The 27578-nt window shown below is 40.0% G+C and overlaps 1 protein-coding gene across 1 annotated transcript in view; it reads left to right on the top strand.

Moving 5' to 3' along the window:
• Positions 1–27578, top strand: part of LOC308199318 (uncharacterized protein) — a 133821-nt gene that overhangs the window by 94192 nt on the left and 12051 nt on the right. Inside the window, exons 4-5 of the mRNA XM_080603348.1 lie at positions 18882–18978; positions 20120–20213. Of these exons, the coding sequence (XP_080459474.1) occupies positions 18882–18978; positions 20120–20213 (191 nt within the window). The remainder of the gene's footprint in view (positions 1–18881; positions 18979–20119; positions 20214–27578) is intronic.

Consider the following 27578-nt stretch of genomic DNA (forward strand, 5'->3'; position numbering starts at 1 on the left):
AGTTGTTGAGGACAATAACTTGCTGAAATAGATCCCAAAAAGGGACTAAGGTTCTTGATGCTTGGTGTTGCATTCTTAGCTCTAGGAATAGAGCTCACAAGCCAAAGGTGGGTGCTTGAGTTTTCTGTATGTTAACTAAAGAAAATTAAAACCACAATCATAGTGATGGGAGGGAACTTAAAGTGGACAATGTGCAGTGCCAGTGGAAGCATCCAAACCTCTGTCTTTTGTATTTAAGGGGTTCTTTGAGGCCTTGCAGTCAGCGATCTCTACGAACAGCAATACAAAGATCATAATCCCTCCTGCATTTAAAATGTACAAGGGGCAAGGGAGGGAACAGGACAAAGCAGCAAAATGCTTGTGATGAGAATGTTCTTCTCAGAAAGAAGGAATTTAGGTTAAATTTTGCTCCAGCTGAGGAGATTCAAACACTCACCTCCAACCTTCAATAAAAATATTCTTCCAATCAGCAAATTGGCTATTTTACAGTGGTAGCAAGGGATACCTTCTATATCTCCAATTGAAACTGGGCCAATGTACAACCAATTATGCAAGAGTCATGGGGACAGAGATAGAGCAAGCAAGAGGAAGTCTATAATTTAATGGTTAGAACTGAAAAACAGGGGTGTAAGGATAACATTAGCATTTGAAAGGGGGGCCACAGACACACACCTCATTTGCTACTTGTCACGCAGATGCCTAAAGCTTTGCATTGATATAGTCAAATAAAATTGAAAAGTATCAAGGTATGAGGATGCAATAAATGAAGTCATCCAGGCATAGTAGAGTTATATTATTATAGTGATTAGTTTTCTGGACATCAGAAGAGACAGCAGTGGAGCACAACCAAGGGGACTTTATTAACACAAATCTGCAAACATCTCCATAGGAGGACTATGCTCCAGAGTTCTCAACAACCCTGAATATGTATCAGGTAAGTCAAACCTACGCTTTCTGTGTGCCAGGGGAAGTCCAAAAGTTCCTGACCTCATTGCTGGAAGCAAGAACAAATAGGCACTGATTAGACTCAAGTTAAGTATATTTCACCTGAGGGCTCATTAACTATAAGAGAAAGGGAATTGGGATGCCTTTTGAATGTAATAAAACACAGTGCTTGTACTGTAAAAAAATACTGCCTTGATGGCAAAAAATATATATAATGAGTTTTCTGCTAAAATTATAAAGATACAGCTTAAGAAACAATTTTCCAACAAATAACAAGTAATAACTGCAAGAGTGAATGCTAAGAAAGTTTACAGTTACTAATATGAATATCAGAAAATACAGTACAGAGCAAAAAAGGTAGCATAGTCCCAGTGTACGGTTTAAAGTTATGCTATAATTGGGTATGATGCTAAATATAACCACAAGAAGGCTGATAAGGAAATTTGGAAATGTTAAAAAAAAAAAAAAGGAAACAATAAGGATAAGGGGGAGATACTCCTAAATGAAGATAACGCTTAGTATTGATATTATGTATAGGGGGAACAATAGTAAAAAAGGCATATCAGATTTTAACTATAGAGCAAAAGCAAGCTAATAAAATATATGTTTTATTGAAAAAAAACCACACTACCAACAAAACAATAAAAAAAGGAAGTGTGGCTAGTAATTCATCAGGAAATTTGTCTAAAGGAAAAAAAAAATTAATGACATCAAAAGGCCATTGGGAACTCTCTACAGGAGGAGTGCTCTGCTCCTATTAAAAATTATGTGTTTATTAATGTCTGCACAAGTACTGCAGGACTGTAAAAGGATCAAAACAGATCCAGAAGGAAGATGACTTTGTCAGAGATGTTTATTCATTTAAAATTACTACTGAAATGAGGAGGACCTCATCATTTTTAGTGTTTGGTTAGTGGTTGCAACAGCTCTGGATTCACAGATAATAGCGGCCTCATCAGCCCAATTTAGGGTACATAAACAAGTAGCACAGAAGCTTTACTGTTAAAGCTTAAAGGTTGGAATCAGTTTATAAAACAAAGAGGTGATGAACATTTGAAGATTCCTACCTACTTTATAGGGAATACACTTTATTTATTTCTCTGAATCTCTCAAAACACGTATCCCAGATGGTTTAACTTAGATTTAATTGAAATCCTCAATGTTAGAATTAGAGCAATAGTGTCTCTGCCTATGTACTGGTCTTCATAAAAATAAAGTCCATGTCAGAAGAAAAGGTGGAGATTAAGTAGCACTAAATAATAGACTTTGTGAGTAAAACTGAAAATCACATAATAATTACATGATGGGCAATGCCTTATTGAATTTATCTAGAGAATGCTGGGAGAGAGGCCTTTAAAAAATTATAAAGGGACATATATTAGTTTGTATGGTGGTTTTAGGAAAAAAATGATGTAAGCATGAGTATGTAGACTTGGAACAACAAGCTTGCACTGTTTAGGAGAAATATAATGAGATGGAATTCCATCTATCTAGATAAGGATATTATCTTATAAGGATATAATCCTATAAGGATAAGATAGTATCCTTATAGGATATATATAGGATCCTTATTCTATAAGGATATTATCTAGGGAGGATAAATGTGAAAAGTCCCTTCTCGGCTAGAACTGCTACTGACAAAAACAAGAGCCCAAAACCAAAACTGGGTTTGCAAACCCAAATTTGTATTTGCAAACAAGTGAACTTTGCAATTTTTTTCTTTCCAATGGGAAAGAAATTAGGCACATTAGCAGTCAGACATTTTTAAAAGATTATCTGAGATAGCCATGAGATAGTGGACGCTCCTCTGAAAGGTGTGGAACCCAAGTGTCTTTAGGAGGGCTCAATTTCTTAACAGTCATCTTTCCGTAGTTAAATATTTTTGAAACTCAGTCCAAATAAGGATGTACCAAATCAACCTCCCTCTTGAGTTAATAGAAAGCAATATTTTCTGCTAAGTCCTGGCAGAGCTACCGACAAGAAAGCTTAAACTGATGCAAACCAAACTGTGTTTTAGAAAAATAAGTTCCTTAGGTTAAGTACAAGAATATTCCTCTGTGACATTTAGTACATCACAGAGTCTAAAAAGAGGCTTATTCTCAGTGTGGGGGCACAGAGAAAGTGTTTTCCTTGGTAAAATTTCTGTGCTTTTCTGTGGAGAAATATGAAAAATGCTATCAGAACTGAGTCAGCATGGGAAACTTCTTTCCTCTTGCATTGGGTTCAAGTGCTTCAAAAACAAGGAACAAGACAAGTCTGTTCATTACAATTTGTTTAATTATTGAACTATAAGTGCCAAAGATTAGGGACACTGAAGAAGTTTAGTAAACAAATGTACTGGGAATAGACATTATATGCTGATTACTTCATGCTAGCTATACAAAATTTCAATTTAATGAAATGGAAGCTTTCATTTGGGAACCAGTTTACAGACAATGCCTAAGTTTCAAAAGAGGATAACTGCCTACTGAAAGCAATGTCAAAAGGGTTAGATATGTGGGTATAAATACCAGAATAAAATAGCTGTATACTTTATCATATTAGGTTTATGTTATAAAATTATCATTAGTGACATAAACAGATGGATGTTACCATCGACAGAATCTACGCGTTCTGCCTGAAGACCTGCATCCTTTTTCAGCGATTTCTTTTATAATCCTCCAGCTTTATTCTCCCCAGAAAATTAAGATGTTAATAAATATTTTATTCTGTGGTCAGCATGAAAAACAATAGGGACAGCAGAATTGCATAGATCGTTCCTTTGTGAAGTGACAGATCAGTCTGGAGCTAGAATATATTCTTACTGGAGAGAATCTATTATGGACTAAAGCAGAGACAGGCATGTATGTCATGACTGAATGATGTATCAGACCATATTTCAAAATTATGGTCCCAAGAAAGTGCATTTATTAATTAGGCCTTAGTGAGGTATAAAGAAAAGAAATTCCTGGGATGAAAAAAGAACATTTATACTACTAAAATAAATACAAAGATCTCTTCTGGGATGCATGACACTGAAAAGAAGGTATACTACATTAAAATGCATACACAATAAGTTAATACAGATTACTTGCTTTATTGAAACACTTCTGGAAGAAAATAGCAACTGTAACTGCATAAAAGCATTTCAGAAATAGGATAGCATTTTGGTAATTAAGATTATGTCTAGACCATCTAGTTATGACTGTTTTTTCAGAGGTAAACTACATTAAGCTATTTAGTTATGAAGTGCAAATTGTAAATATGAAACATCAGGGAAAGAATGAAATATAAAGAATGAAATGAGCAGAAGTAGGTGATAAATATTGGCTTTGCTACTAATCAGGTAGTGTTAGTTCTGTGCTGCCTGGTTCACAGAATATTTTTCTCTCTGTATAATAAAGTACATTTTGTTGTGTTGGATGTCTGTCTAAAATGCCAAACAAACTGTCTTTCAGAAAAATTATATGGCACTGTTACATTTCAATGTGTACTGGAAATCTGACAGGAATAAAAAAAACAACCTCAGACAGGGAACTCAGCTAGGTCTTAAAGGTATGCAGTGGGAATTGGTGTGCTAACAAGATTTCAGTTGCCCTTTGTCTATAACCTCTTCTAAGCCTGAACCTGTGCCCTTTATTAATATTTTTTTTACAAACCACATAGAATATATAGTAGAATATCTAAGAAGAGAGACTTCCTATAGTTAGGGTATTAAAAAGAAGAGTAAAGGTAGTAATATACCTCGCCTAGGAAAAAAGGCATCAACAAAACATGAAATGAAGCAGATGCTGTTGTCTAATACTTAGATGAAAAAATAGTAGAACGAAATGCACTTGTAAAGGAAGATCACATAAATGTTCTTCCTTAAGTGTCCATAGTTGTCCTGTCCCAAATGTCCTGCTCTCTGCCTTGCTGAAAGTGCTCAGCTTCTCCTTGAAATCTAAATTTTTATGTTAAAGATGAAAGATTAACTGTAAAATTAAGCTGTATTTTTTAATTTATAAAAAAGTTAGGGGTTTTCATTGACAGTGTAAGATCAATATATATTTTTCTGTAGAAGTCCCAGTCATAGGAGGCTACACAATAGTTTCTGCCAAAGAGACAATGTGGGGACACTTCATATAAACTTGCCAATGTAGGGAAAGGATCAACATTGACAGCACAGGGTAAAAAAAACTTCCATGCAAACAAGTGTTCATCCAGACCACGTGCATACTAATTCTGGAGAGGTCAAAATTTGACTTCTGCCTACCTTGGCAGTATTGTTTTAATAGCCAGCTGCGAGTGTCTTTTCGGCACTAAAATTATTTTTAATGTAATGTTTCCTATCCTGGATGAAAATACTTTTTATAATCTAAAGTGGGAGTTGAGCCCAGTATCCCAATATATAAAGCCATTACATTAACCAGCTGAGATGCTCCGTCATAAAAAGATAACTACCTTTACATAAATAACTCCTGACAATGCAAGCAGAGCTTGTCTTTGAAGGTGAGAGAGAACACTGTAGTTTATTGTATTATGTGAATGATAAAAATAATATTTATAGACCAGACTAAAATGACCCTAGTGATGAGCACTGAGAGATTTACACTTTAAGGGGAAAAAAACTTTTTAAGAACTGACATCATCATCAAACAATTTGTGTTTCTCAGTGAATCTACAAGCTAAGCCTGGTGTTTTAATGACTAGAAATCATGAATATTAAACTAGAGAAAAGTTGACAGTATTTAAATGAGCATCATTAAGAGACACATAAATTAACAGGATTTTTAGTTCTTGTGGAACCGCCGTTTCAATGTTAATTAAACAACTGGAGTGCTCTTGTGCATTCCCAGCAAACTGTCCCTAATGTGTTCTGCTGAATATCATTATGGGTGGCTGCCTTGCTGTTTAATTATTTTCAAGCTGATTTTTTTTTTCCCGTTGCTGCAGTGGTTTTGTGCTTGTCTTGCATTCAGAAGGTGATAGGGCTTAATCCCAAAGGAGTCTGTCAGTTTGATCTACATGTGGTGCCTATACTGAAATACCCATTTTTGTAACTAATAAAACATGCACATATAGTGTTGCTGCCTAACCCTGCTGAAAAAGCCCCACTATTGACTGCATTATCTTTGTACGTAACAGCCATTTGATGACTTACTGGGATTTTAGCGGTAGTTCTCTATCACAGTGGTAATCATTATTTATTCCATTCTGCACACGCAGGTGGTAGAGAATATGAATTTAGATATAGAGAAGGGAAGCAAAATAAGCATGAGCTCTAGTTATTTTATAAATGTGAAGAGCAATCCTGCACAAAGCTCTGTTTGCTCTATCTGTTTAGCAAATTCACTGTTCCTTTACTTCTACCTGCACTAGGTATGTGTAAATCAGGAATTAAAAGTGTTTCTTTTCAATCACAGACATTCACCTCAGTACCATGCTGGTAGGGAGCACAGATTTTTTTTTGATTTTCCTTTAACAGACCTTGCCTTACCAATCTCCTGTGGGTGGCTCTGCATCCTTCCCTTCCCATGGCAGCAGGCACTCCGCCTGCCTCACAGGGGTCCCCACACCATGTTGGAAAGAGACATGCCCTCAGACTTTCACATTTGAAGGCCAGGTTGGATGGGGCTTTGGGCAACTTGGGCTGGTGGGAGGTGTCCCTGCCCATGGCAGGGGAGACGGAAATGGATGATCTCTAAGGTCCTTTCCAACACAAACCATTCTGTGGTTCTGTGATTTATCCAGACTCCATGTTAGACTGCCTGCTCACCCAGAGGCCTGCCACGAGGCTCTGTGGACTCTTGGAACTGAAGACCGCCTCTGCTTTTTAGGTTTTCACCAATGTTACCTCCTCTCTTGCCAGGTGGTTGCTCATACTATCTGCCTTGAACCTCACGTCTGACCATCAGGAAGCACTGCCTGGACGTGGGTCTGGGCAACCTGCTCTAGGTGGTCTTGCTTGGGCAATAGGGTTGGACCAGATGGTTGGTCCCTTCCAACCTCAGCCATTCTGTGCTTCTGTTCCCTCCTGAAGCCAAGGAAGATTTCCAGATCAAGCACATAGAGGTGAACATCCTAGCTAAGCTACCCATAGGCAGGTGTTGCACTCTACAAGTGATGCAAACGCAGTGCCAAGCACCTGCATAGGCTCCACATAGAGGGGCCACTGGGGCCTGGGCCAGCTCTAGCTTATGCAAAGAAGAGGATGTGGCTATTTTCTGCCCCTTCTGCACTGCCTAAGCACAACAGAGAAAAGGCTCTAAATACTGAGTTAATATCCATTAAGTCATATGCAATTGCCCTGCTTCCTTCCCTGCTGCCCTGCAGCGTCATTAGGAGCAGAGAACGCTGCCTCCAAATTATGGCTGCATATTACTGAAACCCATCAGATCTAAATCTTTAGGGCTTTGAACACATTCCTAATCCGTTTAACCTCAACTGACCGACAGCCTGGCCTTCAGAATAAAAACGTGGGTGGCAACATGACAAATTGCTGGCTGGCCTGAGTTTGAGAAAAGGTCTTTTTAGATTTGTGAGGCAAGAAAAAAATATTCTTGTTTTCTGCCCAGGAGAAGGCAGACTTGGATGTGTCAGCTGGTGATGTTTCCCTACTCTGTACTATTACTCTGTATCTAAGTAAAGCCAGAGTGCAGGTGTTAAAAAAGCTCTACCATCCTACACATTTGTAATGCCGATAACTGCATAAATACACTAGGAGCAGCAATGGCTTCTCCGTGGAGTACAGCAATCTGTAGAGATAATATACTTAGTGGTGCTGTGCTGAAGTTTTGAGGAAAAAAGTAGATGGAAATTAGAAGTCTGATAAAATCCTCAGTTTTAGGATTTATGTTTCTTTTTTTTTTTCTTTCCTTTTTTTTTTTTTTTTGCCAATTTGGTGAGAAACATGACTGAACATTTGTTGATGGGGGAAAAGTATTTTGCATCCAGACCTCAATTTAATTAACTAAAAGTTGTTTCTGAATGTTTTTCTTCCTACCTACCTACTCACAGTTGCCTGTATTAATAGAAACAGTTGATAGATGTCTTCAGGGGAACTTCCTATCTAATTAGTAGATTTTTTCATACTGCATCTTGCCAATAAAAACAAAATTAAAATAACCAAACAAAGCTAATTATGTGGTGCTTTGAAATACCTGTCACATAGTTGAATATACATTTCCTCCTCCCCTTATTGTACGTTACATCAGTTAATAGGTATTTATACATGACACATTTCACTTTCTGACGGAATGCCGTGGTGACATGTTTGTTGAGGATGTGATACCCAGGTCCTTTCTGAATGGTTCCTGACTGGAGCAGCAAGAAATGAGGTAGCTGGATTTAACACAGTAAGCAGTCGCATCAGGCAAACAAGTTCTTGATTTTATTTGTTTAGCCTCATATCCTTGGAGATCCTCCCACCCCTCTTCCCCACCAAATCTCTAAGTAGTTGGTGATAGAAGATGTGGATATTGAATGTAGAGCTGGAGCAGCACAGCATTCGGAGTGTCTGGATGTGAGACCTAACCTGGGTTAGATTTGGTACCTGATTTAGCCTTGGTTTGGTTTGAGACAGTGCAAAAGGATGCTGTTCACCTGCCATCTCTTAGAAGGTGTAAATAGTCCTTGGCTTAGTACTCCAGTACTGATTCAATAAAATTTATTCCATATATTCTCTCCAGATTTATTTTAGACTTAATCATAATATAAGGAAGCATGATATTGTCTCAGTTTGGCTCAAGTGAAAAATGGAGTTTACTTGGAGGTAGACCAGCTCTTCTCTGAGTCATCAATTTGCCGAATTTTTACCAACTTTGACCATTCACTCAGGGTTTCCTGACCTCAGGGAGGGGGTGAGAGGCAGAAGTATGTGCAGTTAGATTCTCTGTTGCGTAGGGTAATGTTCAACTCACTGAATGCACACTGGATATTGCTTCCAGAGCTGGCAATTTCATGTAAGTCGTCTGCATGGTTTCAGATTGCATGCTACAAGCAGCTGGCAGAGTTGTAGACAGCTCTGTTTTATTACATATAAAAGACCTGTCTTAGGAGGCGTGTGTGTCAGTTCCTATGGATATTTAGACCAGTAGGAAGTTGTAAATGCCAGTAGCAAAAGCAGGTTGCATGGTGCTGCTAGTGCAGAGGCAAACAGAACTGTATTGGATAAAAATCTTGGCTACAGGTTACAGGAGGGAGAACAACAAACCTAACCCAGAGTAAAACTCCCATCAGGTTAGCCAGCCAGCAACACCCACGGTAATTCAGCAATCAAGGTAGGAGGCAGGCTTTCCGTTGCACTGAAATTTGCTGGAGGAAAAATTTAAGGTCCATAAGCTGAAAACAGTGCTTCAAGGGTCATGCCAAATGCATACTCCTAGCACTGCTGAAGGCTGCATCTTCCTTATGTTGAAGGGCAACGATCTTCCTCATTTACGTTTATTACAGTGGCCACGCTGATATGATCCTGATTCATTAGACCAACTTTTACCTTTCACTCATTTGAATTTCTTGGAAATATCTAGTACAGTCTATAAATTCTTGTATTTCTTTTGTAAGGAAGAGGAAGTATGAACCTCCAAAAATGCAATTTATAATGAAGACAACTGTGCCATCTTATTACTTATTCCTCCTCACCAACTCCCTTGTGTTTAACTTCCACAGTAAGTGCCACAGAGCACAAACTGTTATTCCTGAACACAAGGCTGTATTCAAAACAGTTATTTAATTTTGCTGGGCCTGTAGCGTAGGATCAAGCGCTGTTGTTTAGGTGCTAAGTGTTTTATAGTGATTTTCAGAGTGTTTCTGTGTCATTTAAGTATTGCAAATTGCAACCAGTGTCTTGTCAATAAGGCATTATACAGGTGAATGTCTTTGTGAAAATAATCAGAGTAATGAAAACATTTACATGCCCACGACTCCCTGTTTTGGATTTTCTTCTTTGCTGGCTTTGAAGCTTTAATTTATCTGAAGGTTGTTCTGAAGTTGCCTGCAGGTTTTCCAATAGAATCCCATATCCTAATTCGTGCCTCTTCAAAGCTAAGCCCACGTGTGTTTTTGCTCCTTTCCCTTCAGTCAATGATATCATTGCCATCTGTAATCTTTAGGTATTAAAAGGTATGGATAGATTTTAAATATATCTTCATGTAGATAGATACTTCCATTACTTATCTCTCTGGCTCTATGACTAAAATAGAGATGTAATGAATCCTCTGGTCAACATCCTTAGGCCTATTGCATGCAGGGACCTGGGGATTTGTTTAGCATGTGAATCCTTCTCCGCCCAGCTCTGAATACTGGTCTACCTGCTCGAACCAGCTGCTGACACAGGTTTTGGTTACCGAACAGGAATAAAGTCAGGGCTAGATTGCCAGCCCTGAAGTGTGTGTTTTTATTTATACCTATACAAATTCTGATTCTGTGTCCTATTTGACACTCTGCACAGGTGTCAGTGATGTAACAAGGTGTTGGCAACCTGGCCTAAACTCACCATCTCTCTCTCTTTCTTCCTTCCCCAGCAGACTTTAACAAGCTAATGAAATTGGGCTTTGGCACCCTTGTTCTGAAGGGGTCTGGGGTAGTGCACGAGAGGTGAACTGGTTCCTGGACATCAGCAGTTGCTGCTCTGCGCAGGTTATGATGCCAAGGTGCAAGCTATGCATGCTCGCTGTCTCTGCCGTGCGTGGCAAGCTGGGTCAAGTTTTCCTCAGTGTGTAGGAGGAAAGGAGAAAGTTGCAATTTCATTATTTCAAAAGTTGTTACAAGCCTATAGTGCAGTGAGATGGGAAGCAGGGAATGCATGAAAGAGAAAAACCAGCAAACAATAAAAGGGTTTGAAGACAGCCTAAGGACTAGCGAGTGTTCGAGGGGCAGGAAACCAGAGACACCAGCAAGAGCTGAACACTTGCTGTAGCACCTGGTTTTGCTGGTTTTACTTTTCTCTGGACACAGAAACACTGGAAATAAATGGAAGCTGTTAACGTGCCCAGATCGAGCCAGTCTGAGGCCTTTTCCTCTGATGTCTCACCTCTGATCCTGCACTGACACGCCAAGCACCCACTCGTGGGGCTGTGCAAGGCAGGGGCGCTCCTGCGTGGAGCTCCACAACCCAGCCTGCAGTCCGCAGGGTTGTGCTGGGTACCCGCACCCCTGCGAGCTCTGGTTGTTCGCAGGAGGTTTGTAATTACAGTGTTTTGAGACAAAAGGTTCTGAGCAGGAGTGTTTAGCTGGCTCTCTATCAATTGAAATGCAGGTTTTCAAGCAGCAGTAATCTGATACTCTTTGCTTCTGCGATTCCGAGCTGCTCCTGCGTGCACATCAGAGCTGTACACACAAAATCAGATATAAAACAGCTTTTCAGAAATCTTTCTTTGTTCTGGGCTTTTAATGTTTATTTTTCTTGTACACAATGATGATTCTAGTTAAAATAACATTGCATCATTTGGCTCAGGTTACTAGATAATTGGGGAGTCTTTAAAGCGGATTTTCAAGTTGAGAGTAGTAGAGACAATTTATAGTAGAACAGATGGTTGGCCTTCATTTGCCTGTTGACAGGTAGCGTGTTGTCAGCACTTCAGGTTGTTATCATACAGAGAACAGCAGTTCAGAATCTTAATTGGGACCCAAAAGGATATACTCTACAGCATTTCCTGGGCATTTACAGGCATGGGAAGATGTACAAAACAGAATGGGGGGAGGAAAGAAAGCCGAGGTATAAATATGATTCAAATGCAAAAATGTTGGGTTTGTGCGTGATGATTTCAGTGTACAAATCTCTTAATGAGAAGAATACAAGAACTGAGAAGATGAAAGAACAAGTCAAAAGAGCGCTTCAGCCCATGCATGGGGTGCAGCTGGGGTCTTCGCGTCCTCACACAAGAGCATCCTGTTGTAGCAACAACAAACAGTTTGCTCCAGCAGCAGAATAAACTGTGCAAGCAGCCATGCAGGGAACCTGGAAGACCGTTAGGAAAATTGAGGGATTTCTAATTGATTTTTTTTTTCTCCACTGCGATTCATACACTCACTATATCACGCAGGAGGCAGCTGAAATCATTCTCTGAGGCAGCAACGTTGTCATTACCTGTAATGTACCTGTCCGAGCAGGAAGAATGTAACATAAAAATCTGGAACACTTTTTAAATAGGAAGGTTTGCACTAAGTATTACAAATCAATTGCTAGCTTTGTTACCCTTGTAGTTTATTTTACTATATTTAATTACTTTATTTGGTGTGCTAACTCCTCCGGGGAGGCTGTGTTTTCAGAAAGTCAATGGTTCCAAAGGGTCTGAAGAAGAAATGCTTGTTTGGATAACTGCTGGGAAACTAAAGTATGTGCTAGCAGCAAGAAAGCTGGCGGTGTGGTCCACGGGGGACAAATTCCTCTCTCATACTTGCTGCTTAGAGAGAATCCCCTGAAATAATGCCATTACCCCCAAGTATATTGTCAACCTTTGCTCTTCAAATATTCTTTACCTCACACATCCAGTTATGAACTCCTTTCACAACTCATTATTATTATTGAGGGCTAACAGTGCGCTTGGCCCAAGTCAGTAGCACATAATTCCTGCCTACAGGGCTAACAAGCTACGGTGGGCTGCACTCTTTCAGAAATGAAATCAGAGTCTAGAAGCAGGTCACATCCCAGCTGTGATATTTTCCCAAGGAAAGCAGCTCGGTTAAGCATACAGCTAAAGCATGATCTCCATCTGAGAGGCACATGACGCTGTATTATTTAGGATTGGATTATTTGAAAAAAAACAAAATCAATCTCAAGCAAGCTGCCTTTTCAAGCCTTGCAACGAAAAGGAAAGGAAGCAAACACCTCTAGCACAACTTTGTTTTAAACAGTAATGAGACATCAGCAGAGACCATTATAAAATTCTTTGGGACTCCATACAGCAATACAACAGACACCTATTGCCACTGAAATTTCAGGAACACGTGGAAAATGCACACAAGCTGGATTAGAAACAGAATGTCCTCTAGCAAGCTTCATTTTTTTTTTTCCAGCAAGCCACAAATGCTACTTTCATGCTCAAAAACAAAAGGGGGAGAGAACTTTACATTGGCTGAGGAGTGTGAGAAATTCACACCGCTGTGCCTTGCCTTGCGGATAAAAAGCTGACCTCTTCTTTCAGCAAGCCCTGCTTCCTCAGCTGGGCAAAATGATTGGACCTTATTCATTTTAGAGCAAGGTTTGGATGTTCACTGTTTCACCCCTGTGAAAGATTATTTTGGCCAAATCATGATTAAAAGGATATTTTTAACTGGCTTCCACAGACAAAATGTCAGAGGATTTCTTTCTGAGTCAGAGATTTAACTTCTGTTTAGGGAGCATTTCTGGAGCACTTCTGAGTTCCTGCAGTACTCCAGTGCAGTGTGCTGAGTTTATTGTTCTGTGCAAAATCGAGTGGGTGCTAACTATTGGACTGAGAGCCATAGTGGCCGTGCATGGAATCATCGATGCTCGGCTTTAGATGGATGAGATGTACCATGAAATTAGTGGGCTTACTCATGCTGAAAGCCATGAATGCTTTGCTGCTTTGTGAGACTGGAACCAAAGTTGTCTTTTGATGCATGGTACAGGTGTAATACAGGTAACAACATTAACAGCTGGTCTGCTCCTCCCCGCTGCTGCATCCTTGTGTGCACCTGAAAAGTCATGAATAGCATAAAAGCCCTGTTTATTTACTGTCTTTGCTCATTTAGATCTTGGAGACTCTGCTGAACCTGAGCTAGCAAAATTAGCTGAGCTCAGGTGAAACACACATGTTCTTGCCAGTAAGCAAATGAAGGCCTCCTGCCCATGTCTGTGAAAAACTGCGTAGGGATGAATTTCAAAAGTGCTGTTGAATCTAGGGGCATTATCAGCCAGTGTGCCATCACTGCTCTCGTTGGGTCTGCCTGATAGTATTTACCTCCTACACAGTGCTCCCCGTCTGACAGAAAACTGCCTACCTGGCAATCTTTGCCAAAAACTCGTTCAATCTTAGGCATCTCTGACAACTACATGCACAATACGATGAGATGAACAGCTGTAGAAGTGAGATGTAAGGAAAAAAGATTAATTTATCTCTTATGGCCAAGAATGGGATTAAGAATCCATGCTAATTGTAGGCAGTTATACTAAACCTCTGTCTGTTTTGGCTATTCTTAAGCATTTCCTCTCTATCTGGTGTTTTATCTGTTAAATTAACCTGCCACAGCTGCAGAGGTATGAGCAGATGTTGGAAGACTACCTTGCTGAGCGGGATCCAAGCACGGAGATGGTGACATTTGACAGATATTTCACAGTTAGCTGGGCAAGAGCGTACCATTTTCATTTGCTGCCAACCCCTAGGGAGAACATGGAGCTCACCGGTGTGCCAGGACCACTCGTTTTGTCTGGGCTAGGAGCGTAGCCCCCTGTCTGCAACCTGCCAGCCCCTCGCAGACAGCGCACCAGGGCCCTGGCTCCTGGCTTCCCTGGGGAGCAGCATGCAGCATCTGCTGGGGCTTTGTGGGGTCAGAGAGCCCAGGGCAATGCTCTGTATGCCCTTGGTTCCTGTCCTGTGCTCCAGGCGAGCCAGGCACATTCGGTCCCTAATTATCCCCAATTAATAATTAAGTGGGTTTGTTTGTTTCTTTGTTTTTAAAGGCTTCTCTTTCCCTTCCATTTTCTTTCCTTACTGTAACATTTTCTTGTGATACTGGAAAGCATTTCTTCATTGTTTGGACTAATTTCCAAACAGATTAAAAACTGTTGTAGCAGTCAAGCTTCAGTTCCTTCGTTTATTAGATTCAGAAGACAGCAAATTCCTTAAAACACAGATATAAACAATTATGGTAATGCATTCTGATTTTATAATTAGTTTTCATCGCATGAAACATATATAAGTTTGAGCATCGGGTTTTTTTTCCTGCCCTCCTCTTCTCCCAGCTCCGAGTTTGGAGTTCATGCATTTCCATTCCCAGACGTGCTCACAGTCCTCGGTGGGCTACATAGTAAGGGATGCAGACTTACTCCTCAGAGACACCAAAATATGAGAGAGAAGGCCACAAATGCTGGAATGGGGAATATCTTACTGTAAAATAGATTAACTGTGGCATATCTTGTCATTTTTTTTTTCATTATGAAAAAGATAAGGAAACTGCATAAGCCTTGGGATGCCTTCTGAAAATTTTCATTCCCATCTTACAGTGAGATCAGGAACCCGGGAACTCAAAAGCATTCAGCATCCAGGTGAAATAAGGCACAAATGGTGCTAATCTCTGGAGTAGGGCAAAGTGGCTCTTTTCACAGTGAGTGCTAGAGGGGAGTTTTTTGCCTACGGATATAAATACAAAGCTCTCAAGTACTTCATGGCGAGCCTGACCTCGCCCTGCTACACTCAGTGAGATATTTTCCAGTGACTTTTTTGGGCACAGAATCAAGCTGTTGGGACTTTGCTGAGAGCTGAATTTGGGCCCTTGTTGTTATTACGTCCAAGAGCTTCTTAATTTTTGTTTTAATTACTTTTGTCTTACACATCCAGAAGGATAGGAAATGAGTTCTATTAATACATTGAGAATGCAGTGATCATTAAAGAATAAAGAAAGGATTATAGTAGTCTGGTGCAGTCCTCCCACATGGAACCCCGAAACCTAATTGTAGCCCTTGAGGGTTTGAGCATTGCCCTGCTTAATGATAATTTGTGTCACTGCTCCAAAAAGGAAGTGGCTGTTAGGGCAGGAAAAAAGCTCTGATGAACAGCAGGAGAGATTAAATTAACATGAATGGGAAGAAGCCCCATATGTGATCCCGGGATCCATTAAGAGAGGTATTTCCAGGAGAAAGAGGGAAGTATTAATACCATTGTACAAAACGCTGATGAGTTTTGAACAATCTCATCTGTATAATTCTCATCACTTACCTTCAAGGAAAACAAAGTCAAGCTGAAGCAGGTGCTGGAAAGGACAGCAGGGTGATGGGGGCGGACGACTGGAGAGCCTGCCTGACAAGTGGGGACATCTCTATTCTGTGTATTGAAGTACGGCAAAGAAAGCCTTGAGCTAGCACCTGCCCAAGCTAGTACATCCAGATGGTGCACTCAAATGTGGAAATAGCAGCATCAGTGTGGCCCTGAACCTCAACTGAAGTACCCTGCAATGCAGCAGTGCTTGTTTGCTCAGGTGAAATGCTGTGCTGAAGCACCTTTACAGCTTTCTTCAACTCAGGCTGGCTTCTGTGGAGGCCAGCTTGTACAGCTTTTTTCCTTGGGTTGTGGCACATCCTGAAAGATCTTGCTGAACCTACTCGAGTCAAGACTGAATGGATATAATTTCTCTCTTTCTGAGGAAAGAAGCGCATACTGAACTGTGTGCACACAGGTTATGGGAAGGGTAAGTGAAGGAGGGAGAGTGGGAAGGAGCTAGTTAAATCTGGGGCAAGGATAAATGTACTTTAAGTGGTCGTGAACACAGAAGGAGCCCTAACTGGCAAACGAGCAGTTCTGCAGCGGCTTTATATTAAAAGTATCGAACCTGGTTCTTAGCTGATGTTTGTTACCTGTCACATTTCCTGGGTAAGTCCATGTCCCCTGTAAGTGCCAGAGTGCTCAGTAAATCTCCTGAGGCCAAGAATTCACAGGGTCTTCTGGGCTGCATAGTGGGGTCTAACTCACATCCATTCATTTTGTCACCTAAACACAAATATCATTTAACTCTTTTTTAAACATGTTTTATAAGTAGACCTCAATGCAGCCTAGAAAGAATACTGGAATCTCAGAGGTAAGGGAAATATTTTCACCAGGAGGCACGGAGAAGTGAAATGACAGAGCTGTGGTTGCACAGTAGACTGGGGACAAAAAGAATCCAAATTTCTCATGTTTCAGTTACAAGGGGTCAATTGAAACCAGTGACTGATTTACACTGACTGGCATCTGAGAGGGTGAATAAGGCCCCCCCCTTGGGTTCCTTTTAAAGACGTCTTTACCCAGTACAGATGTGCAGCCACTTCTGGGTGAGAACTCAGAGGTGACAACTAACTTACAACCTCCTGCAAAGCCTAGACATTGGAAGTTAAGATTTGGCTAGAATGACAGGATGTTTTGTAGACCAAGATCCAATCACCAGATTGTGTTTCTTTGATAGGAAGTTTGCTCTGGTGTTTCTGGAAAAAAGTCCTGTGTGAAATTCCTTAAGCTTCACTGACTGTACCAATACTTGATGTTGCCTTGGCTGATGTCTGCTGATGCGCTGAGATCTGTGCTGGAGCACTGGTTCGGTATGAACTAAATATCTCCTCTTTGAGTAGGAACTGGACTCCTGTCTCCCAAGTTCTCACTAGTTCTGCATCTGATCTTAATTCATTTGTCATGGGTCTCAACAAGAGCACTACACGTATGGAATATGGTATCTCCTTAGCTGTGGCAGGAGCTACCCCTGCACAAAGGGCCTTTAGTACAACGTGGCAAAGAACTGAAGCTCAACTACAAAGATCTTTGTATGTATGTGTAGGGCAAGGCCCACAAGGTGAGCCAGCCACTGTTGTGCTGATGTGCACAGGGCAATGATCAGTCCTTGGGGGGCAGGACCCTTCTGAGGTCGGTGTGAAGGTACGCTGAATTTATGCACTGTATGCTTAAGCACGATGCCAAAGGCAGCCTCTGTGCATCTGTTTGTTTCACTCTTCAAGGCAATTTATACGGACTAGAAGAGACAGAGACACTGGAGGTTAAATATTCAGGATGGGGATTTAGCTGTGTGGATCCTTTCAAGGTTAATGGAAGTTGTACCACTAAGTCCCTTCATGTCACTCTGAATAGTCAGTAACCCTTGTACTGTATGCCTTGACAGGAATTTTGTCATAAACAGGAGCAGCACCAGAAATAAAAATTGTCTGATGAGCCAAATGAACTGGTCATTTGAAGGACAGCAAGTTCTGTTGAAGTTGCTATTATGTTCAGAAACTGAGACATACAAAGAGTTAAGGAAGAGATTCGGATTTTGTAAGAAGTGACTTCTGTTTTCCTATTTGAAATCCTTTTGAGCCTTATGATGCATCGGTTTTCAGTATCATCCCCATGAAGACGTCATCAAATTCTCATCCTGTTATGTTCCAAATATCTCCTGAGAAATTTGAGCCACCTTATCTACACTGAGAGCTAAGCACGTTGAGCACTTGGCACAAACTGGGCTGTAGAGAAAAGGAAGCCAAGCTATGGCTTTAACCCAGAGGTAGTACTCTGAGGTCCTGGACATGAGATGTCTCTGTAATATCTGGGTGTAAACTATTCTGAAACAAGTAATGTTGCACACTGGGCTGTTAGGTTTCTTTCTGGTGTACCACAGCAGAAAACTGCAGGCAGGGAAAACCCGCCTTTCATGCAATACCTAGTATCTCACAGGGATGCGATGAAGTTGCAGAGACCCTCTCCTGGGCAGACGTGAATCCTCCAACAGCAGAGCAGCTATAACCTCCAGGAAATGCTTCACATCATAAAACTCTCACCACTTCAAAAGTGGCGTTTGAAGTCACTTTTTCTAGCAAGTCCGGTCATCTGTGACAAGATAAGGGTTAAAAAGCCTTTCTACCACTAGGAGAAAACAGTAGATTATCAGCCTTTATCCTTCTCAGAAACACCCAGGACACAGGTCAGCTGAACCTTTATGTGAGTCAGGACTCATTTTCTCTAATATAATCATATGTTAGGTGATGGATTCAAAGAAAATTGCCCAGTACTTGCAGGGTTAAATCACTAATAATGATGTTAGTAGTGATCCGGCTGGTGAAGTATAATTCCCCTGAGATCACTTTCTCCAAGAAAGGCAGCTGTGTGCTGTGGTGTTTTTTGTGAGGAAGGCATTATACCCCGGTTTCATGTGGATTAGGTGATCACTTTCACATCTAACCCTTTTTCGACACTTAAAGTTCATATCAGTGAGGTGATAGGAGAGTGATATTCACTGATGTGTGGCCATCTTTTGTCTTTATTTGTCTTCATTACCAGGTTTTGGTAACCTTGGAGAAACAAGTTACAGCAACCATCAGCCCAGGCGACAAATTTGCAAGCAGGCCAGGGTGCAGGCGGGAGGATCTGATCTGAGGTGAGTCCCTGTTCCTCCCGAGTAATGCACCTTCACAGACTTCACTCTTCAGGATGATTTGGTGTAGCAAAAAGGTGTGAAACAGGGAAATCCAGACCCAGGTAATTCAGCTCACGTTTAAAAGGAGGTTTTGCTTGTTGATTAGGTAATCCTTCTCTAGGAAATGCACGGCACCAACTGCTTTTCATGCTAGATTAGTGCTCCTGTGGTCAATTTGCTTTTACTAATGTCAGGGCCCCACGGAGCAGGTTCATCTGTCGCATAGCAACTGCTTCAGCAGCAGTGGAGGTAGCCATGCATAAAAGATTACACATGATGGCAGGGCACAAGTGTGAAGATTTTCAAAATTAGATACAATCTCAGCATGAATATGAACTGCAGAATTGACATGGAAGGATTTTTTTCAAGTCATCAAGTTTCCATATTTATCAGAAAAAGTGGTTTAACTGCAGTGCATGTAAAACCAAGGAAATGCAGAGGGCAGTAATTTAGAAAAAGCAGCAAACAAGCCAGCGTCTGTATACAAATAAATGTAAACAGAAAGCCCCACACAGCTTCTGCCAACTGTGAGGCCGCCTTTAGTTTCATGCTACAGATGCCCTCAGGAGCGGAGACTATCTACAGTATTTTATGTACATTTCAAAAGGTCACCCTCTAAAATGTCCCACAGTCACTGGTAAGAGTGGGTGAGATAACTCGCGTGGCTTCATTTACAGCGGACTTCAGAGCGACCCGTAAAGCTCCCACACCCTGCTCCACCCACGCTGGGACTCTGCCTCCCTTCCTGCCTTGTTCAGAGGAGCACGGACATTTCCAGCTTTTTTCTGTCTGCTTTAGGTCTGGCTTCTGCTTTGTCTCACAGTCCAGCTTTCTTGGACACTTCTTTTCAAACTACATGCAATCTTTTCTCTTAATAGATGGACATAGAGAGAGAGAGAGAGATTGATCGATTAGTTATTTTAGAAGCGGTATGTCAAGGACTGTGTTTTGTTGCTAACAGAGGTTTTTCTTCTGTCTCTAAAGTAGAGCAAAAGTGAGAATTTGAAGATCTTTGTATTTGAAGTGCCCTGCTAATTTGACAGACCACTTTTGCAGGGAAGGTTTGTTTTTGTTTTGTACTCTTCTGTATTCCCTCTTACAGAGAGGACAAAAGACTCGGCTCACGCTGCAGAGCGCTGTGGCTGATCCTTTTGTATGCAAGACCAGCAGACTTGCCTGAAACAGGAACCTTGGAGGTAAATCAGGCTAATGAAGCAGCTCAGAGAGGCAATGTGCATTATTTTGTATCCCACAATGATTTTAAAGTCAACACACATGCAGTACCGAGTATTTTGAAGCCTAAGATACCTGTAGGAGATCCAAGAGAAGGCGGTTCATCTAGTCTCCTCAGTGCTTTCATTTAACTGATAGCAATTAGCTCTCTTTTCATAGTGAGAAATACAGGAACCATTTCACTCTCTGGATAAATTTTATCTAGGCAAGAAATTATGTTATGACAGTTGCTATCCGTGATGCTAAAATGCTTTTATTAGGACAATTACAGCTCTTTTTACTCTAGGCTGAAAGAGAAAGTGAAAAGCTAGCTTTGCTAGAGAGAAGGCACTTTGTTAGGATGGCCTTTTGCTGCAAAAAGATCAGAGTTTTCTGGATTAATCTTTGGATTATATAGATTTTCCAAGGATAAGACAGCTAAGTCATCCTCCGTCTCTAAGGAAGACAGCATTGTAGCTGCTTTGGCTAATCTAAGACAACAGCTTTTCCCTTGGAGGGTGTCAGTAATCCAAAAGATTGGTAGATAAAATAATTGAAGTTCTCAGGGGTTAAGTTTAGAGACTGCAGCCATTTTTGCAAGAGCAGCAGCTTATTAAACTGACAAAGCCACACTTCAGTACCCACTGGCCCTCGCTTAGCTGCCATCACAGTGTTATCTCCTCAGCTTGTGTTTGGGGCATTTTGAGGGGAAGGGAAGAGAGGAGGAAAAAAAATTAGGGCATCATATCAGCCAAAATTCTTCCTTGCCATGAGTAAGGCTCATAATACTGTACAGTTCTGCTGTATTTACCAACCTGAGATGTCAAAGCACACTCTAGGCTGTAATGGTGATGGTTATCCTGCTCTACACAATGGGAATGCTTTACTAACCCTCTTTGTAAGCAGGAAACTGAGGCACAGAGTGTTTAGCTGATGTTTCCCATCATGCTATATATTTGTGGCACAGGAAGGAGTAGAGTCCCAAAACCTCATTTCCCATTTTATACTTTAATGAGCAACCTCAGGTTCTCTTGGGCCCAATGCAGGACCTCAGAGTCCAGTAGTTGGTACCATGCCTTAGCTTGTGCCTGAAGCCTGGCACACCACATAAAGCACACACAGCCCACAGAGCCAAGGGCTCTCCATCCCTCCCTGCATCAGAAGCTTTCTGAGTGAACATGCTCAGCCTTGTGAGCCACAGCAACGTCTCACGTTATGTCTCCAGTTCTGAAAACTCCCCTTGTGTGCTTCTCCAGAAGGCATGGAGCAATTGGGCTGGGGAATAGAAAACTGTTATTAAATCAATGCTTTATTCAGGTTTGGTCCTGTGAAAGATGAAAGAGGGAGGCTCTCCCAGGGGCCTCCCAACCAAGAGTCTTTTTGTGTTTGAAGAGCCCCATCATTAGCCTCCACTGTTTGCAGATATCTGACATATTCAGGCAACGTTTCTGATAAAACACATAGAATAATTTTCAGCCTCTCCTTACATGATATTGCCAAGGGCTCATTTTCTATCTTGCACTTAGCCTGCCAGCTTTATAAGACCAGCCCTAGCTTTACTCAGAGCACGTTTGGCAACTCCTATTTTTCAAGCAGTCAAGTTCATCCCTGTCAGAGTGTGAGCAGAAACATGCTGCCATTTTTCTGGAGCTATTAATAGGAGACAAATCATCTTCCTTCTCTCATAGGAAAGCTAAAGTAAGGATAGCAGTCATGTCTTTCTGTCTAGATGTATTGAAGGTCATAATAATTATGTTTCCACAATAAAAAACAATTGCTTATCAAATGTATATGCATTTTACAAACCCCCACATATGTACAAGTTTAGTACTTATAGTATGGATGGATTCTTTTGTTCCTTTTTAAACTGTCCTTTATTATTTTTTAAAAAACACACACAAAGAAGAAAAATAAGAACAGTTTGACTAATACATGGATTTATGCTGTCCAGCCCTGCCTCTAACAACAATCAATGCCGGTTCCTGCAGGAGAAGGTGCAGTTCTAGAGCTGTGGCATAGTGGTGCCAGTCATACTTTCTTAATAGACTTGGTAGGAGAAGCTTGGTGCAGGTTCTGAAGAAAGGTATTTCAAAACGTTTTTTTTTTTAAATTAAAAAATATATATTTACTGCTATCACCTTGCATATGCTATCTACTGCAGTACATTTTCAGAGCCTTTTGTCCTTAATGGAGCACAAGCATATTCACAAAGAGCTGAGTAGGACTAAGCTGCTTTTTACATTTTCTTTTTTCATAAACACTTCTTTTTTTTAATGTAAACAGTCCTGATATCTGCAATTTCTTTACCCCTTCAACTTATGTTTCCACTCAGGAAAACCAAACCATTTTATGTTAAATTAAATAAAAATAAAAAATCAATAGATTGGGTATGGCATAGAGAATAATGTTAATGTTTTTTTCAGTATTTGTGGCTACTCCTGAATATCAGTGATTTTATACTTCAGCAAAACTGTATGCAACTACTAGATTCTTTAGCTGAAATCTGGATGGCTCCAATGGAGTTAATTTTGATTTTAATATCCTCATCTGTTCTTAAATATCTACTGGTATACCATAATCTCTTTTCTGTCTAATACATATTTTTATATTTTTACATTTTGTTCTACATTTTTTAAAAGTCTGACTCTAGTAAGAGCAATACATGAAGCTACAGCCTTTTCCTTACAAATATTTCAGATCTGATAATATGATCACTGAATTCAAATTGTGCAGCAAATTGTGCTTTACTGATCATCCTGGTTCATTTTTTTGAAACAAAGTCCGTGAGAATTATGACCCTGTTGATTCATTCATACAGGTAGTAAGTATATAAAGCCACTAGGTTCTGAAAGAGACCGAACTAATTAGAAAGTACATTTTCACTATTGATCTTTTCCCCAATTAATGCTAAAGTAATGCTAAAGGTATAAAACTTGGTCATTCTATTTGATACATCTATTGTCTGGATATGTATTTACATGTTTATCTTCTGCTCTGGACATCTAATTATACACCTAAGTCTCTTTCTTGTTCTTTCCTCCACTGTTCTCCTTCCCCTTTTCCATCCTATTTACATCACTGCTGTGGAATCCATCACTTTTTTTCCAGCTTTTTTTGCTATATAGCTGAATTTCAATGATTTACACAAGCCTATATTATTTTGGAAAATAAATATCATTCTTTTTTAGGTTTCTTAATGCAAAAAATATAATTCAGACTTACACTGTATAAAATTTATGTCAGTACAGAGAAAAATAGTCTCCACATTATTTTTTAATTGATAATAACGTTTTATTGCTGGAAGGAACAATCAGCCTTTCCATTTTCTCTTACTTTGTTTTCCTCATTATACCTTTGCAGATTAATAGTATTTTGCTATCACATACTTTCACCTGAGATTTGATGCTCCCATTCCACTGTATATCCAGTCCGACAATTAGCATTTGCTAATTAAAAACATCATATTTCACTGTTAATAGCCACTGTATCCTCTTCCTTTCTTTGTGCAGGTACAGTTTATTTTTCTTAGTCTGCATTGTTTAAGTACCATGTCAGGACTGTCTCAATGCAGATTCACAGCCTTCATCCATCAGTGACAACCTGAACTGTTTGTTCATCGAAAATTTTTGCTTAACTCCCAGATTCCTGAATGACTATAAGTGAGCTTGAACTCTTTACCTTTCCTCATCATCTCTCTCACTTCACCCTGGGGACTTAAATCTTGTCTTCAATGTCATCTACCTTGTCTAAAGACTGGCCCCCTCTCCTCTGTAGTTTGTGTTCCTTCTCTGTGTTCATGAAATCCAGTATTCATTTTATAATTGAGAAGCATCGTGGTAATGGTTGCCAAAAAGCTACCTAGCACTGGGATTCAAGCCTAGTTAGATGTGAGGCTGCCAGTAGAGACAATGGAAAGAGAAATGCATCTCTAGAGAGCAATTAATTTTACCTGTCTCAGGCACATGACTTAGCATAGGCACAAACCGCTGCTTTGGCAGTATCTTTTCCTCTCTCTGGTGACTGCAGTGGGAGCCGAAGTGACTACCTTAAAGTCAGTGCCCTGCCTCACCTTGGCCAGCTAAAGCTAAATGAGATGAATCCCACCCTCAGGTTCAGGACAAGGCATCCAAAGATGATGCTGAACATGTTACCTCATAAATTGGCAAGAAACTAGGTGCTCCATTTGGGAACCAGATATTTAGCCATTATGTAGGTACAACAAGATGCAGGCAGACCCATTTCTGAGTGGAGATGATCTGGACAGAGCAATTTCTACTCATCCAGAAGATTTTTGCTAGTGAGGGAGTTTGCTGCTGATGCTGTAGATAGTCAAGCCTTCAGCTCCCACCAGTTACATCAGGTTATTCAAAGTCTGTACCTACATGTTGGCTCACACATCTGTACTCCTGTTTCCACATGCTGGCAACTCCTGCAGCTACCTTGTGTACCACAGTGACCTGTGAGAATAGTGTATGGAATCTTGCATCCCCTATTTCTGGTCTGTCAGGAAACTTCAAATTGATCTTCAAGCTTAATTTTATAATAACCCATAGGTAGTTTAAATATTTCAGTCAGTTCACCTCCTAATCACCTTTCCTTGAGGCTAAATAATTCCCATTTCATCATTCTCTCAGCTACTATGTTAGCTTCTCCAGTACATTAATCATTTTGGTTGCCCTCTGCTGTGCTTTCTCCATTTTATCTACATCTGTCTTCCACTCTTATGACCAAAATTGGACATTATATTCCAAATTTGGTCTATCACCACAGGGTCTTATAAAGCAAAAATGTAATTTTATTGGCTCTGTTACAGATATACCTCTTTCTTAATGTATACTAGCATATTACAAACCTTCACTACTGCTGCCTGTCGAAGTGAGAGTGGTTGAGTTGGATCAGTCAATTACACCCAGGGCATTTTCATCTCTCATGTTAACTACCTCATTACCAACTTACTTATTTTAGTCTTAGTGCATCTCTGTTAATATCAGCATTATTTACTATGTGGATACTAGTATTGTGTGAACAGGAGAGAACAGGAAGACATTACAAAATGAAGTGAGGATACCAGCACTAATCGGTGAAATTTTTCTTGAAAACTTGGATGGTTACATTGGGAGTTGTATTTTCTCTTCTGCTTATTATATTACATTTCCTTTATACCCGTCATCTATCTATTAGTGCCAGCAAAGCTATTCTATAAACAGCTATATCCTTCAGAGTTCCAATGATCAGCCCTACTTTAGTGTCATTTGTATTATTTGTAAATACAGAGAAAAACCCTAAAAGGGACAGTCTGAGGATTGCACAATACAGTGAATGCTGCAAAAACTGACTAAATTGCTGTGATGCTCTGATTTTCTCAGAGACACAGCCTCATCTTTTTCCTAAAAAAAAACAAAACAAAACAAAAAACACACAAAAAAACAACAAACCAAACCAAAAATAACGAAAGCAAAATACTCCCAAAACAAACAAGCAAAACCAACAACCACCTTCCCTCTCCTCCCCCCCCAAATCAAGGAATAATCCAAAATTAAATAATAAAATTCTGTTCAGGAAAAAAATATGTATGATCCTATTTTCTGGGCAAAGCTAGGATTTTTTTTTCTCCAATAATTTGTCCTATAATCTTCCTAGGATTTCATGCAACCTTATATTTAGAAAGATTTAGAATTATGAGCCTTATCATAAATCAAGAAAAAGCCTCCTTTGGATCAGTGTCTTGTGCATTTTTAGTAACAGAATAAAGCAAGAGAATCATGCTATAATAATATAGAGGAGGATGGGTATAGCATACCATTTTCTTTTAAATTTTTTATTATTTCAGTGACAGATGGTTCCAGTAGTTAGAGTATCAGTTTGGGACATAGGAAATTTGAGTTCAATTTCAGTTCGATTGAGGTCAGTCTCAGGGCAAGTCATGTAATTTGTCTTTGCCTCAGTTTCTCACTGATGAGCAATTCTCTGTAAATGCTGGATGCACTGGATACTGTGGTCATAGAGACTATATATAAAGGTCTCAAGAGAAGCAGCAAAACATCTTAACCCCATTTTACTGGAAGCAAAGACAATGCCTTTATGCAGCACCTAGACTTAGAGAAAAGGTAGAGGACTTGGTCATTAGCCCTGGTGGGTTTCTGATTGGTTTTGAATGTGCTGGGGGGAAGTACAGAGGTGTGGAACAGCCACACATTGGTCAATTAGTTTGCCTTCTGCAGTTAATGTTAAGGAAAATGTGACATCCAGATTTCTCAGGAATCTTTGGAAACAATTATGGCCAGAATATATAGCCCAGATTTAAAAGGGCTAAAAATGTGGGCCAGAATTCACAGAATATCTGAAGAAATATCCCCTGTGCACTGAGAACAAAACTACTACTAAGATTATTGGAAAAAATATGGCTTTCATCTTGAAATGTTGCAGGTTGTTTGGATAATTTGGTTACTTAAAGAAGTTGGGAAAATTCATGAGAAAAAATATCCTGGAACATTTAAGATTTTGTACTGTCCATCCAAGGCCGCCTTCTGCCCCCTTATGCTGTTCAAACTGCACATACTACTTTTATTTTGAAACAGGTACCAACATGGTGTCACTATGAACTGTTTTTAATGCATGGTATTAAAGTTATGGACCAATTGATGCAATATAGTGCTTAACCACATTCACTTTAGAAGATACCTGATGATTCCTGAAATTCTTTCTGACCAGAATATTAGCTAATATTTCAATAGATGTGAACTCAAAAAATGGATGCAACTGGTTAGACCTCTGAACAAGAAATGGCCATTTACTCCAGATGATGACTAGACTCCAGTGTGTAGACTGAATACCTATGTTGGTATATATTTTTTTGACCAGAAGGCAATCAGAGGTAGGATTTTCAAACAGAACTTGTACTGGCATAATCTATTTAGCTGGGATTTAAGGATTAAAAAAAAAGAGTAAGAGAATGACTTGGATGACTATGATGTAAATAAGATTAGATAATGAATCATTTCCTAATGCGTTGAGAAAATAAGATTAGTCTGTTCCTGGTCATGTGAACAGCTTTTCATTGATGACCAAATCCCAGCCACTGAAAATAAGCCTTTGCCTGTCCTCATCTCTTACATTGTATCAGGAATATGTCCTTAGAGATGATAATTTTAGGCATCAAGGGTGAATACTGTAGTTTTGTGTGATTGCAGGATATAAGATGACAAAGAACTGGTGATCCACAGCTTACTGCAATTTCTGTTGCTCAATATGTTTCATTAAGGTTAGTTTATGAAGGTTAGAAGCAAGCTGAGACCATAAAAATAATGGAGTTCTGCTACCAGTTTCAATGCAGCCAGAATTTACTTGGG

Source organism: Anser brachyrhynchus (genome assembly GCF_964034855.1).
Source record: "Anser brachyrhynchus genome assembly, chromosome: 8".
Lineage (NCBI taxonomy): Eukaryota > Metazoa > Chordata > Aves > Anseriformes > Anatidae > Anser > Anser brachyrhynchus.